The sequence below is a fragment of the Octopus bimaculoides genome, chromosome 9 (genome assembly GCF_046866305.1).
Source record: "Octopus bimaculoides isolate indiv1 chromosome 9, ASM4686630v1, whole genome shotgun sequence".
NCBI classification, from domain to species: domain Eukaryota; kingdom Metazoa; phylum Mollusca; class Cephalopoda; order Octopoda; family Octopodidae; genus Octopus; species Octopus bimaculoides.
The window spans coordinates 57,567,937-57,584,878 of NC_142936.1; the positions used below are offsets into that span (position 1 = coordinate 57,567,937).

The 16,942-nt window shown below is 38.6% G+C and overlaps 1 protein-coding gene across 1 annotated transcript in view; it reads right to left on the bottom strand.

Annotated features, from left to right (window-relative positions):
* The window catches only part of LOC106873121 (structural maintenance of chromosomes protein 6), a 148,372-nt gene that overhangs the window by 22,814 nt on the left and 108,616 nt on the right, over positions 1-16,942 (bottom strand). The window contains exon 25 of the mRNA XM_014920348.3: positions 2,073-2,225. Coding sequence (XP_014775834.1) covers positions 2,073-2,225 — 153 coding nt within the window. The remainder of the gene's footprint in view (positions 1-2,072; positions 2,226-16,942) is intronic.

Below are 16,942 nucleotides of genomic sequence, written 5' to 3' on the forward strand. Positions count from 1 at the left end.
GATGTGTTTGTTGAGGCTGAGCTATGAAAAAGGAATATACTCATTCTTCATAAAAGTTATGTAAGAAACAGCTGTAATGAGCAGACAATTGTCCATCATGAGTTTTTATTCATTTGATTATATATATATATATATATATATATATATATATATATATATATATATATATATATATATTAGATTAAAAACCACCCTATTGGGTGGCTTTTAAGCTAGCTCCTGTGGAGGGCTCCTCATTAGGCTTTGGGCCCAACAATGACACTTCATGCATCGAGTACATATTAAATTTTATTAAACTTGAACAATATTTTTCAAGCAATGAACAATTTTCGTCAAAACAACGATATAATCTGTCGACTTGGAACTTATTGCAAAGCTGCATGATAAACAACAGTACCGCCACCATTGCCACATCTGCCATACACATACCATTCAGACTTCTGACGCCACCACCATCAATACCTTTGACTTTGTCACCTTCCCCTCCACCATCATCACCACAGTCTTTCACATCACTTACTCTCACCGTCATCCCTGACCACCTCGGCTAACACCACCACCACCATCATCACCGCCGCCACCTCTATCACAACTACAGCTCATACTTTTACTATCACCCCATTATCATCACAGAAAGGAATTGTGTTCAGTATGTTAGTTCAGTGTTCAGTCCCTCTTTCTCTCACTCTTATTATTACTCCCACTGCTACCATCAATACTACTACTTCTTCCCCATAACTTAATGGTTTCACAAAACAGACTGGTAGAATAAGTACAAGGTTTGCAATAAATAAAAAAATAAATAAATAAATAAATAAATAATGGGGTTGATTCAGTCAACTAAAAATTATTCAAGGTGGTGCCCCAGCATGGCTGCAGTGTAATGACTGAAACAAGTAAAAGATAAAAGGTAAAAAATTTGTGCGTGTGTGTGTGTTTGTATCCCTTTGTTTTGACATTATGCAATAGCTATAAACAAGTGTTATTGTCATACAAGTGGTGTCCCTTGTTTCTAGTCCCCTGTGAAAATAACTCCGGTCATGTGTGTGTGTGTGGGGGGAATATTACTTTGTTTGGCAACAGGTGAAACACGGAAAACTTGGAAATTGGCTTACTGTGTCAAACAATCAAAATTTTTCCCCCTCACTGTACTATATACGTGATACCTTATTACATATCTTTGCTATTATGTTAAACTGTCGTATGTCCAAAATTGGCCTAATGCATTTCTTTTCAATATTTAATTTTGCTTGCATTAGCCAGTTCTTCTGGTCAAACTACCGTATCTCTGGCTGCTTCAGATGAAAATTGTCAAAGTGTAGTCAACAGTTTAGCATTTTTCAAAAGTGTAGTAAGCCCTACATATGACAGTGTTGCAAAAATATTTCCGACTGAAAATTTCATACATGCATGGAGTTATGATTTTATGCAACCAACAAAGTATTATTGTTAAACTGAAACTATTGAACTATTGCTAATGTAAAAAAAATGGAATGGTGAAACTATGTTTTTGTTTTCTGAAAAAGCAATGTTTTGGACTTACAACACTTTTGCATAATAGCAATGATATATATTAATGACTGATGTATGGGAGCTGTTCTATATATATATAAGCAGCATTTCTATATAATAGAGATATGGCAGTATTTGATAACAAGTTAGAAAGACTGAAAAACAATTATGCTAGAACCAATTTGGTGATTTAACCCTTTAGTGTTTAAACCGGCTGTATCCGGCCCAAATATTCTACACATTTTATGCTCAAACTGGCCAGAACCAGCATCTCACACCTACCCTACAATGTCATTCTAAAAATAAGCAATTACATCTTTCCTATCTTGAAGCTACAAAATGATATCAGACAAATTTTTTTAAATGTGAATAAATAAGGGTTACTTTTGACAAATTAATCTGAACGCTAAAGGGTTAAGGCCACAGAAAAGTTTCGAGTGGACACTTGACCAATTAAACAAACAAACTTGATGGAAACTGTGACCACCTAACAGTTTGGTGATGAGGAATGATAGCAGTGGTGCACAATTATTACTAAAATGTATGGAAACATTACTTACCATGAATACATCAAACTCATCAAGGCAGCGGAAAGGCGACTCAGTACCACACCAAAGGGCCAGGATGAAGCAAACAGTGGCGAAGGAGCGTTCACCACCAGACAATGACTTCACATCTTTACAGGATTTTCCATCAGAATTCGTCGGGTTTACCTAAATAAAGAATCATAAAAAAAATAAAAAAGTCATGATATTGTTTTCACCTTAAGAATTTTAAGTGAAGATAGAGGCCTCAGCTTTAGTGAAGGAACAGGTTTACTACCAAAACCATTTGTTTACACAGATGATGATGACTATGGTGATGATTGTTGCCATTGTCATCATCATCATCATCATCATTTCATTCTATACTTTTCTATGCTCATGTGGCTTGCACAGAATTTATTAAGGTGTATTTTCTGCAGCCAGATGCCCGTCCTGTTGCCAACCCTTACCTGTTTGCAAGGAAGATAATATTTCCCCATGTCCAGATATGTTTTTATGGGAGGTTGGAAATAAAGGACACTGCTAGCATGACAGTGACACTCATTTACAATTATCATGTTAAGTCAAGGCAAAGACACACTGATGCACACACACACAAAAACAAACACACACATGTATACACATACATGATGGGCTTTTTTCAATTCCCAACTACCAAATCCTCTCACAAGGTTTTGGTTGGCCTCAGGCTAAACTAGAAGACACTTGCCCAAAGTATCACACAGTGGGATTGAACCCCAAACCATGTAGTTGGGAAGCAAACTTCTTACCACACAGCCAAGCCTTCACTGCATCATTTTGGTTCAATTTTAGTAAAAATCTATTTTGAACATTTTAAGCAGCTGTTCCTGTTTACTATGTGATATGTACATGTTGGACACATGCTCAGGTTGGCAGTGTCCACATGTTTATTTTATTGCAGGTTCCAACTGTGCTATTGGTCCATGGCTGTGCATCAGAACCTTGTATGAAGTAAAGGCTTGTGAATTCAAATCTAACCTGAGGACATATACAAATGTTTGATAAATTTGGTTTATAATGACCAGAAGAAATTAAACACCAATCACAAAATGTAAATTAGTCTTAGCATATTTAATACATGGGACATACAATATTAGTCCAGCAAATATTGCAGACAACTTGGAACATGTTCAGGTCTTATTCTCACCTCATCAAATAAAGCATAATCTCCAATGTACTTGCCAATGTAATAATGAAAGAAATACCAAATAAGTGCACAGGGTTCTTACATTTGCTGGCATAGTACAGCATATTTAATAAAAGTACAGACAATAAGAAGTTAAATCAGTCAGGAAGGAAGAAGACGAAGAAAGAAAAAACACAAAGAAATATTTCCATCACTCATTAGAACACTAAAAATAACTCATCTTGAAAATGTAGATAGAAGACCTACTTTACCCTCATTTCTTCATTTGTAAATAGGATTGTCATGGCTGGGAGAATTTATAGCCATCACCAGTTAGAGTATGTAAGTCAGTATTACTATTAATTTGATGTAATGGAAGAGCTTAGAGGTGAATGAATAAGGTGTGAAGTTTAATTTACTTATAAACTCAATATAAACAATTATGGCAGCTTTTTAATTAAAAATGCATGATGAATGACAATATCAAGTGGCTAGCACACTCTGTTAAGTGGTTGGCGTTAGGAAGGGCATCCAGCCATAGAAACCATGCCACAACAAACAGCTGGAGTCTAGCCAGCTCCATGTCAAACTGTTCAACCCATGCCAGCATGGAGACAAGATGGTAAATGATGATGATGATGATGATGATGATGATAGGTGAAAGAGACAGAGCTAGGATCATAAAGATGAAAGGAGGGATTGTGTGTGAGAGAAATAAGAGTTAGACAACAAGCATGATAAAATGAAGGGGAAAGATCCACAACCATCCTTAAGTCACACTGACAACACAGAACAGTGAGTTAAAAGTGACAAATGATAGAAAGACAAGTATTAACTGTTTAAGTTACCTATGTAGGTATGAGCAGACACAGATTCTCTCCTGATCTTTACCTTTTGACCAAGTAGAACAATCAGAGGAAGAAAGGAGAGGGCTGGCTGCACCAGTACTTGGCTGCTATTCATTTCAATTGAATAAACTGGAGCAACATGAAATGAAGTGCTTTGCTCATGGAGACAACATGCTTGCCGGATTCAAGAACTGAATCCACAACCTCGTGATCATGAGTTCAACACCCTAACCACTAAGACACGTGTTTAAACACACATAAAAATTAATATGAAATACATATATATATATATATATATATACATACATATATATATATGTTGCCAGTACCGCCTGACTGGCCTTCGTAGGATTTTCGAGCGAGATCGTTGCCAGTGCCCCTGGACTGGCTCTTGTGCGGGTGGCACATAAAATACACCATTTTGAGCGTGGCCGTTGCCAGTACCACCTGACTGGCCTTCGTGCAGGTGACACGTAAAAGCACCCACTACACTCTCGGAGTGGTTGGCATTAGGAAGGGCATCCAGCTGTAGAAACTCTGCCAAATCAGATTGGAGCCTGGTGTTGTCATCCGGTTTCACCAATCCTCAGTCAAATCGTCCAACCCATGCTAGCATGGAAAGCGGACGTTAAATGATGATAATGATGATGATGATATATATATAATAAAATGTAACAACAAAAGAATGAGACTTTGATATTAGATAAATAGAGGATTATTTATATATGTTATAATTTAGAACAAACAGTAAAAGGTTGTCATTATAGTACTCAGAGTTTTGAACGTCGGAGCGAAGAGCTATGATACATTCTGTTAATTAATTATTAATGGCCATTAATAGCTGACGAGAATGTATCAGCTCTTTGCTCTGGCATTCGAAACTCCGAGTACTATAGTAACAACCTTTTACTGTTTGTCGTAATTTATAACACACACACACACATTCTCTTTCAGTCAAACACAATGTATTATTGTTAGGAGAGAGGATATGAGAAGTTGCTGCAAAGTCTTTCTAAAGTCAATGAAGTCATTCCAACTTGGAATCGAAACTGTTACAATTTTTTCATTCCTTAGGGAAATTGTTGGTACATTAGAGACAGACAGATAGAGAGAGAGAGGATGGGTGAAGGAAAAGTGAGATTTCAAATTCTGTCACTGTCATCACCTTCACCACTCCCTGCCCAGCCCCTCCCAGCCCTACTACTAACCTGCTGGCAAGACAAAAGTTCATGGTTAACATTTGACATAATCCAACAATAACTATTGACAATAAAATACTAATTCAATCCTTTCTCCCCAATTTCTGACAAAAACATGCCTCCACACACACACAACATCCCCACCCTCACCGTCCCTATTACTGGCTCCATCCACACTCCACACACATTATAGAAAAAAAAAAAGACAAAAATGCTGGTTCCTCTTTTTCTTCTTCTCTGCTTCCTCCCACCCTACCACCCCTCCTTCTTATGGAGACACTCAAGTCTAATAATAGAACCCATGCAATCTGACTGCAGTGGGGAGCACAACAGAGCAAAAATTATACACAAGAAATATCTTTACCATTCAGATAACATGTAACTGCACCTCTTCCCTCTTTACCATCCTATCTAACTCTTCCCCTTCATCTCTATAGTCCTATCTACTGACCCCCTCCTCCTCCACCACCATCACCACCACTACCTTCTACACCTCCCACGTACCATCCTATATACCATCCTGTGTCCCTACTGCCAACCTCAAAACCTCACTACCATCTTACCACCCACCCTTCACATCACTAACATCATACATCCTCTAGTTATGACAATACCATTTTCCATATCTCATTACCGGCATTGCCTATACATCTTAAACCATCCACCATCACCCAAACCTTTTTCTTACCATCCTACCATTTTCCATATCTCAATACCATCACTCCCCATACCTCATCTTTACCATTCGTTATCACCTGTCCCTCTTCCCTACCAGACTACCATCACCTGCCTTTTCCTCAGCCATTCTATAAATCATACTGTGGCATCTATGGCTTCTTGTTTATTGTTGATAGGTTGGGTGAAGCATTCTTATTATTCTGCATAGGTGCAGGTATGGCCGTGTGGTAAGAAATTTGCTTCCCAACCACATGGATCTGGGTTCAGTCTCACTGTGTGACACTTTGGGCAAGTGTCTACTACTACAAACTCAGGTTGACCAAAGCCTTGTGAGTGGATTTGGTAGATGGAAACTGAAAGAAGCTTGTCATATATGTGTGAGAGTGTGTATGTCTTCATGTCTGTGTTGGTCCCCCATGACTGCTTGACAACTGGTGTTGGTGTGTTTATGTCCCTGTAACTTAGCAGTTTGGCAAAAGAGTATGATAGAAAAAGTACCAGACTTAACAAAAAATGGGGTGGATTCATTTGACTAAAAATTCTTTAAAGTGGTGCCCCAGCATGGTCACAGTTTTTTGTAGAAAATTCTGGTTCTTTATATCGTTTGACAGGTACAAGAGCTTCTTCCCTTAGATCTCTAAGAAAACCCACATGAAATACTATATTGTTCAAGCCTCCCTAATATAATCCAGTTTACAAAGGAGCTTATACACAGTGGCTCAATTTGCTAAAAACAATAGCAGCTAAATCTTCCTTAGCACAGAGTTCACTATCTTAAAATACAAAGCAAATATTGAATATATGACTGTATACTCTAGAATACAAGTTGATGTATGTAGAGTAAAAGTTGAAACATTGTTATTATCTTTCCAAATTCTGCTGCATTTGACATGGAATTTTTGACCCTCAAAAATCATCTTGATGTATAAGTTGACATCTTGGTGTATAAGTCTGTGTACTCAGCCACATGCATGTTAATTTCATAAGCAGGCTGTTCCATTGATGTAGATAATCATATACATACACACATATATAGGTGCAAGTATAGTTGAGTGGATATGGTGTTTGCTTTATAAGCCTGTGGCTTCAAGTTCTGTTCTACTCTTTGGTATCTAGAGCAAGTGTCTTCTATAGCATGAGGCAGACCAATATTCTTATGAGTCAAATAAGTAGACTGAAAATTTTGGCTCGAAAAATAGGCCGGAAAATGTAGTATGATGTGCAAATGTATGTATGTATGTATATGTGTGTGTGAAAAAGCAGGTGAAGATCATAGCTAAAACATTGTTGATCATAAGTTTGTTCAATCAAGGCCAACCTGGGGCTAAACAACAACTGCCACCGCCACCATTACTCCAATCCTGAAGGAGTGACAAAGCAGATGAGTATAGTGTTCTCTTGGATTAATGAATGAAACATATACAAAAAATAATGTGCCATATTTGGTATGTAATTAACTAAGACAGTTGACACCTCTCGTTGGCAATGTCTTCATCATATTCTAAGAATAAAAGCAACAAAAACAAAAAAAACTTGGAATTTTTTTACCCCATTCCCCCTCCCCAGTAAGTCTAATTACAGGTAAAGGAATGTTTAGAGAGGAAGTAATTTTTTGACAGGAGTATGGCATGAAGTCAAAACAAACACCCAGTGTTCAGCGATATAACAGCACTATTAATAATGGTTTCAGATTTTGGCACAAGGCCAGCAATTTCGTGGAGGCGGGAGTGCGCAACTGTTACTTAATTTATTGACTCCAAACGGATGAAAGGCAAAGCTGACCTTGGTGGCATTTGAAAATGAAAAAGATGAAGTGAGATTTGGACAAATAAATAAATAGAAGAATGGACAGACTGGCTGGTTCTTCTATTCTAACCCTCTGTGTCCCTCTCACTTGAAACTACTGCACTTTGTTATTGACATACCATATTTCCCGGCATACAAATCAATGCAGTATGTAATGTAAATATGCAAATACTGTCACTGTGTTTCCAAACCTTGGTGCATTTTACATAGAATTTTTGGTTCTCCCAAGTTATCTTGGCATATAAGCTGGCCTAGGTATTTTTTGGCTGTAAATTTTGGTCTGAAAAATTCAACTTGTTTGCTGGAAAATGTGGTATTTCCCCTGGGGACATTCCAAACTAACAGTGACCCAAAGTGCATCAGCATGTTGCCAAAATGGCAGCCCCATCATCCGACTATTCTGCAGAGGACCAACAACCTGCCCAAGAGAACTCTCAACCTGCTACAACACAAACCAGAAGAAGCTAAGAAATGCAGCATTCTGGAAAACGTGATATTTTTCATCCCATTGTCTCACAATTTCATTAAAAAATCTTGGTTTCTTGTCTTCGAAAAAATAATTCCATCTACTCCATCCCTCTGTTTCACATACACACAACTATATATTCATGATATGATTCTTTATGTATTTCTAATATGAACAATATGTAACAACAGCAATAATAATATTATTTTCAGAAGAAATAGCTTACTAAACAAGAAGGAACGTATTTGTTTTAGTGTGGATGTTTTAAAACCTTGCTCTAACTTATTTTATTATGCTTTTCATTTTTTTAAATGGTTGTCAAATGTTTATGCTGTAAACAAGAGAGATTAAGAATCAGGTGGGGGTGGAGAGTGGAGGAAAAGCAATTTGTTCTAATTAAATTAAAAAAGAAAAATTAATTTCTTGAAGTTTTTTAATTTTTTTAATTAGAAATTAATAAGCAATAAATTTACAGCTGCACTGCATGTTTTGGAGTGTGTGTGTTATGTAAGTAGGGGAAAAAATCCAAGCTGTGTTTTCTTGAAGTATATCTGCTTATTCCAGTATTACAATCATGTATGTAGTTGTCGTCATTGTATTAATGTGAGATACATACACATAAAATGTATGTGTGCCTTGTTTGTATTTGAAACATATAAATTTTGTTTACATTTGAAGGCATTTGCTGCTTCTGTTTCTGCAAATTTAAAAGGCTGTTGTTTCAGCCTCACTTTATTAATGATGAAAAGCTAATTACAAATGCAGACTTATTTTTCTGCATTTGTAATTAACTTTGATCTCTAATACTCATATATCTATTCATAGATATATGTCGCTGAGTGTTTGTGTTTTGTCCCCCACCACCACTTGACAACCAGTGTTGGTTTTTGTTTACGTCCCCATAACTTAACAGTTTGGCAAAAGAGACTGACAGAATAACTACCAGGTTTAAAAAAAACTTAAGTCCCAGGCTTGATTTGTTTGACTAAACTCCTTAAAGTGGTGCTCCAGCATGGCCACAGTCCAATGAGTGAAAACAAGTCAAAGATAAAAATATAATGAAATTTAACATATTAATACTGGAATAGCTTACTGATACGTGTGTGTGTATGTGTGTGTGTTTGTGTGTATATTTAAGTATACAGCTCAAATTTGCAGAAAACAAAAGATGAAGGCAGATGTAGGAACAACAAGCAAGCGTATTAGTTTAACACTCAGGAAAAATGGAAAAGTGCTTTACATTTCGAGCCTACGCTCTTTGACAGAAAGGATTAAGAGGAAGAAGAAAAAAAAAAAAAAAAAACTAAACGGAGAGAATGCAAAAAAAAAAAAAACTGAGAGAGAAAAAATGCGCCAAGTTCATTGGTCCAACATGATGAGATGACTAGAGAAAAGAGGATGAATGAAAGGGAGATAATAATAATAATAATAATAATGATAATAACAGTGATACCAACAAACTAAGGTGTGCAAGCATGTGTAATATATAAATATACACGTGAGAGAGAGAGAGAGAGGGAGGGAGAGAGAGAGAGAGGGGGAGAGAGAGAGAGAGGGGGAGAGAGAGAGAGAGAGAGAGAGAGAGAGAGAGGGAGTGTAACTACTTGAGTGAGAAAGACAAGAACAGAAAAATGGATTGGTTGAAACCTCATGCTTCCTATCTCCTGAGGGTTTGACAGGAGCTGGCTAGCCTAAGGGCTGCATCAAGCTCTTCTATCTGTTTTAGCAAGGTTTCTATTGTTGGATACCCTTCCTACAGCTAACCACTTTACAGAGTGTAATGGGTGCTTTTTATGTGTATATTCTATGAAATGGTTGGTTTCAGAAAGGACATACATCTGTAGAAACCATGCCAAAGTCAACAAGGTCAATATATGTGTATGTGCCAAATGATTTGTAGAAAAGAAAAAATACTGGTTTCAAATTTTGGCACAAGGCCAGCAAGTTTGGGAGGGGTGGTGGTTAAGCTGATTACATTGGCCCCAATGCTCAACTGGTACTTATTATATCAACTGTGAAAGGATGAAAGGCAAAGTTGACCTCAGAGGAATTCGAACCCATGCCAGCATGGAAAACAAGCATTTAATTTGGCCATATCCACCCCAAATGTTCCACCTGCTTTATGTTAAAACTGACCCTATCCAAAATCTCACACCTACCCTACAATGCCATTCTCAAAATATGCAAACACACCAAAGAAATCTTGAAACTACAAGATAATCTGTGATTAATTCAGAACAGAAGGAATAAATAAGCATTACATTTGACAAAGAAATCTGAATGCTAAAAGGGTGAAAGGACAATGATGATAAATGTAAAGACGGACAAAAGGCTGCTAAGCATATTGTCCGGCATGCTAATGATTCTGCCAATTTGCAGCCTCAGAAAGGAAAAATATTAGAAATGTATAAAAACAATCTGGAGAATATTTAGGAAAACTAGCTTTTTTATTCTTTTTTTTTTTTTTTCTAAATTTAAATGTCTGATAAACCACTGCCCTAATACATTCTATCAGGACACTGGGATTACTGTTTGAAAATTGGGATATCTCGACATATGCTATGAGTGACACAAATTATTTGACTTGAAAGGAAAGAATTACTATGTGAATTTTAAAGCACTAATAATGATGATGATGGACTTTCCCATTGAAGACAATGTATGAGTGTTCAGCTTTTGCTAAACAACCTGTACAAATGATTTGTATATAGTGATTAAATGTTCATGTTGCATATTAGCTCACACAGTCCATCACATTGACATTGCCTGAACAGGTGCACTGTGTTGCTCAAGAACACATTGCACCATCCAATCTAGGAATTGAAACCATGATTTTGTGATCATGAGTACAACACCCTAGGCCATGCATCCTCACGAATAATAATAATAATAATAAAAATTAAAATAATAATAATAATCCTTTCTACTATAGGCACAAGGCCTGAAATTGTGGGGGAGGGACTAGTCGATTAATTACATTAACCCTAGTACTTGACTGGTACTTAATTTATCGACCCTAAAAGAATGAAAGGCGAAGTCAACCTCAGCGAAATTTGAACTCAGAACATAACATTTTGCCCGGCATGCTATCGATTCTGCCAGCTTGCCACCCAAATAATAATAATAATAATCACTCTCAGTATCCTCCCCGCCAAACTAAACAGCAATCAAATTCTTCAGATTTTACTTATTAAAGATGATTGCATGACTGTCTTTGAACTGTTTCTCACGAACCCCTTATCAGCTACAAGCTACACTCGAGGGTTCTACATGACCCATTAATTTCCAGTATTATAAAGACCCACCCTGTACAATTTGATACACTACCAATCATTGAAGTAACTATCCAGTCAGAGGCGAGAATCACTGAGGCACTGCAGGAATTTCATTAAAAAAAAAATGTAGTGAAATTCCTGAGCCAAGAAACAAGGCTACTGTAAAAATATATTTTCTAGACACAATATTAGATATTTATAAATATCAATGCAAGATGATGGTAATTGCTGACATAGCCACTTGGGTGGTTCCTTTGTCAGTAGATATATTTTGATTTTCTGTCACAAATTGTCATTTATTACACCTAAAATTTTCTACATTAGGGGTCTTAGCAGTTAATCCATAACCATTTTTGGTTCACAATTTAGCATTCAAACTGGCCATATCCGATCCAAATATTCTACCTGTTTTATGTTCAAACAAGCCAGATTGGACCTCTCGCACCTACCCCACTATGTCATTATAAAAATAAACAATCATATGATTAAAACCTTGAATTTAAAACAATGAGTTTAAATAAAAATTATAGAGTAAGTGACAGAGTACTTAAGATCAGACTAGTGCTTCATCATAGATTAGCTACTGTCATCTCAGCCTATGCACCTCAACCTGGGCTACCAGATGGTCTGAAAGACCAATTCTATGACACCCTCTTGCAAACTACCTCGTCGACGAGTGACAGGGAAGAAGGGTGTGGAAGCTTAAAGACCCTGCAAACGGACAGAGACTTAGAGACAAGTTACTTGAAGCATTTAACGAAATAGAAGGGGATATAGCATCATACAACGTGGAAGACAATTGGAGATTTCTGCGGGACAACCTGTTGAAAGCCACCGACCAGATTTGTGGGTGGTGTAAGGTCCCCTCCCAACCCAGAGTAACGTGGTGGTGGAACAAGGAGGTAGACAGGGCTATTAGACAAAAGAAACAAGCTTGGAAGGACTGGAAGAACGGTGGTAGCAGGGAATTGTACCAATGTGCCAGAAGGGAGGCTAGGCGACAGGTTTATTTAGCCAGAGGGGAAGCAGATAAGGAAAGATTTGCCAATGTTCTGCGCCGTGAGGACCAAAGACTCGAGGTATTTCGGGTTGCAAGACAGTGTAGGAGAGAGAATAGTGATGTTGTAGGAGAGAAATGTGTTCGCATGGATGATGGTACGCTTGCATTAAATGAGGATGCAAAGAAAGAGGTCTGGAGATGCCACTACGATAGATTGCTTAATAAAGAGAATGAATGGGAGAAAGAGAGCCTGCCTTATGTCGACCCAATAGAGGGACCAGCTATCCGAGTTGATAGTACCAGGGTAGATAAAGCAATTAAGAGTATGAAGACCGGGAAAGCCCCCGGCCCATCAGGAATCACTGCAGAGATGCTCAAAATATCTGGCAGTGTTGGCTATAGCCTAGTCACCCGTATTACGAACCAGGTGATACACGAAGGAGTCATACCCTATGACTGGTGTAGCAGCATCATAGTCAACTGCTACAAAGGTAAAGGGGACGCTAATTAGGGAGCGAATCAATTTAGATGAGATGCAGTTTGGGTTCGTGCCAGGTAAAAGCACTACTGATGCCTTATTTCTAGTGAGACAGTTGCAAGAGAAATACCTAGCCAAGGATAAACCTCTGTACCTGGCTTTCGTTGACATGGAGAAAGCCTTTGACAGGGTCCCCCGATCCCTTATCTGGTGGTCAATGAGGAAACTTGGGATAGAAGAATGGCTAGTGAGAGCTGTGCGAGCCATGTACAGAGATGCGGCCAGTAAGGTGAGGGTTGGAAATGAGTACAGCAATGAATTCCGGGTAGAGGTAGGGGTCCACCAAGGTTCCGTCCTCAGCCCCCTATTATTTACCATAGTCCTCCAGGCAATCACAGAGGAGTTCAAGACAGGTTGCCCCTGGGAGCTCCTCTATGCTGATGACCTTGCCCTAATTGCGGAGTCACTATCAGAACTAGAGGAGAAGTTTCAGGTGTGGAAGCAAGGTCTAGAATTGAAGGGCCTTAGAGTCAACCTAGCTAAAACCAAAATCCTAATAAGTAGGAAGGTAGATAAAACACAAACCCCTTCAGGTAGATGGCCCTGCTCAGTATGTAGAAAAGGAGTAGGTAGTAACTCTATAAGATGTACCCGGTGCAAGCTATGGACACATAAGAGGTGCAGCAACATCAAAGGCAGGTTAACTAGCAAGTTAGTTTTTGTTTGTGGCAGATGTTCAGGTGCAATAAAGACTGCAAACAAACAGGAAACAACTTCTATCTCATTCCAGAGTGAAAAACTAGAGGTAGTCGATAGCTTCCGCTATCTGGGCGACCAAGTTAGTAGTGGGGGTGGGTGCGCTGAAAGTGTAGCTGCTAGAATAAGAATAGCCTGGGCAAAGTTTAGAGAGCTCTTACCCCTGCTGGCGACAAAGGGACTCTCACTCAGAGTAAAAGGCAGACTGTATGACGCATGCGTACGAACAACCATGCTACATGGCAGTGAAACATGGGCTGTAACTGCTGAGGACATACGTAAGCTCGCAAGGAATGAAGCCAGTATGCTCCGTTGGATGTGTAATGTCAATGTGAATACCCGTCAGAGTGTAAGTATCTTGAGAGAAAAGCTGAACATTAGAAACATCAGTTGTGGCGTGCAAGAGAGACGATTGCGCTGGTATGGACATGTGGTGAGAATGGAGGAGGATAGCTGCGTGAAAAAGTGCCACACCCTAACAGTTGAGGGAACCCGTGGAAGAGGTAGGCCCAGGAAGACCTGGGCTGAGGTGGTGAGGCAAGACCTTCGTACATTGGGCCTCACCGAGGCGATGACTACGGACCGAGACCTTTGGAAATGGGCTGTGCGTGAGAAGACCCGGCAAGCCAAGTAAGATCGTTGCCAGTGCCCCTGGACTGGTTCTTGTGCGGGTGGCACATGAGATGCACCATTTTGAGCGTGGCCGTTGCCAGTACCGCCTGACTGGCTCCTGTAGGATTTTCGAGCGAGATCGTTGCCAGTGCCCCTGGACTGGCTTGTGCGGGTGGCACATAAAAGACACCATTTCGAGCGTGGCCGTTTTCGTGCGGGTGACACGTAAAAGCACCCACTACACTCTCTGAGTGGTTGGCGTTAGGAAGGGCATCCAGCTGTAGAAACTCTGCCAAATCAGACTGGAGCCTGGTGTTGCCATCCGGTTTCACCAGTCCTCAGTCAAATCGTCCAACCCATGCTAGCATGGAAAGCGGACGTTAAACGATGATGATGATGATGATGATGATTTAACAGAAAAATGTCAATGCTAAAGGGTTAATTACAAAAATACAAGTGACCAAAATGGGGTTCTTCCAAAGGATTTCTGGAGTAACGCTTTTTGGCAGGGGGCATAGCACAGGTCAGGGAGTCTCTCCAGATCAAACCCACTACTTCTCTGCATTGACAGGTCACAGCCCTGGTACTACAGACATGATTAAAATGTTGCAGGAAAGAGTCACAAGACAGATTCTTCATGCTGAGTCAACCAGCAGATGTAGGGATAGACAAAGAATGCGATGGTTGGATAATATCCATACTCTTAGTTGGTTGCATTGGAAATCCTAACAATAAGTGTAATTGACAGCTGCTTCTGATAAGACCCTATGGAGGAGGTGCCTATTCCATGACTCTCCCAAGAATAGTGGGCAGAGAAAATGGATGAATGGAATTATAAAAACTCTTTGTTAGGCTTTATGTGAAACTGATAAAATTAAGTTTCTGTTTTGAAATAAAATAAAATAAAATTTAAAAAAAAAGAAAAAAAAAGAAAAGAAGATCAGAGCCATCCATTGTCAGGTAAGTATTAAAATTTGATCTTTGTGCTGTTATGATATTTTAACAAAAACTTTAGCTCTTCTGGCTATTGTTGTTGTTAACAGGTGATCAGCTCAGATAAATTAGATCTCTGATCAAAGATATTCCAACCATGACATAGCCAGTTTTTTTTTTGTTTTTTTTGCAGATAGTGTATCTTGTACTACAATGTCCAATGTCTCTTTCTGTTTCTTTAAAATTATAGAGTGTGATTTGAGGAAGATTTATAATGAAAAAGTTTGCTTTGTAACCACAAAGGTTCAATTTCAGTCCCACTGGGTGACAACTTTGGCAACGGTCTTCTACTATAGGCCCATGTCAACCAATGGCTTGTGAGTAAATTTAGTTAACAGAAACTATATAGCAGGCCTTTGTGTGTGTGTACATAGTCATCATGTCTATTTTCTCTCGTCCTTGCATAGGTTGCATGGAGTTTATTGAGGCAGACTTTCTCCAACACAAAAACCCTCTGACAACCCTTTAACCATCCAACAGATCAGCATACTATAAATATTTACTGCAGATAACAAAGCCCAACACAAAATTAATAGGAGCACTGTGTAAACTTAGGATATTGTTAATGTCTCTATAAGGAAAAAGCAGCCTCATGAGGCTTTTGGGAGGCCTTTGAGACTGATTGGAAGACATCTGTTAATAATGGTAAATTTTTAAAAATTTTCTTTAAGGCTTAACCATGAGACAGAAGCGAGTCCATCAACTTCTATAAACCTGGTGAGATAGGATGGTTAATAAGCTTGTTTAAACTTTTAGCATTCAGACTACTCTGTCATATGTAATGCTTATTTATTCATTCACATTGCTTTGAATTAATCATGCATTCTCTTGCAGCTTTGAAATTTCAATGATGTGATTGTTTACTTTTAGAATGATGTTGTAGGGTAGATGTAAGAGGTTGGATCTGGCCAGTTTGAACATAAAGTAGGTAGAATGTTTTGACTGGATATTGCTGGTTTAAATGCTAAAGGGTTAGACATCTTGAAGTGAAGAGCTGAAGAAAAAACATTGTGGTGAAATGGATTTGACAACCCAGTTAGGAGAAATAGAAGCTATTGTAATACTAATAGAAAAAAAAAAACAAGAGTGGGGAGGCAGTATGTTTGTGGTGACGGAGCTGTATTGTGTTGGTACCTGAAACTCTGCCAATCAGACTGATGGCTCTATTTTAGATTTAAAGAGCAAGTTTAGGCCAATCACCATTTTACTTCCTAATTTCATGTTGGCATGGGTTGGATGGGAGAAGGCAGGACCAGATACATAATATATACATTCCATCACCATTAATAGCCAAGTTGTTTGCATGTCAGCCAGTTAATTAGCTGGTAGTTACACAGGGAAGGTTTCACTAGAGCCCCTTTATCAGTTAATAACACTGAACCCTACACCAAGTGCAAAATGATGGGCATATTTAACTCAACTGTTAGTTGCTTCATGTGTGCACCTAAGCGTAGACATATAGTATTCTTCTAAGATAATTAGCTACTGCCAGCTGTTTGTTGGTACATGATGTAACCCAATCTCAATGTTCAAATGGGATGCAGTAGTGCAGATAAAAAAGGTGCAATGTTTTGACAGTGAATAAAACTGCATTATTGACAGTAATATACACACACATGCAAAAGGT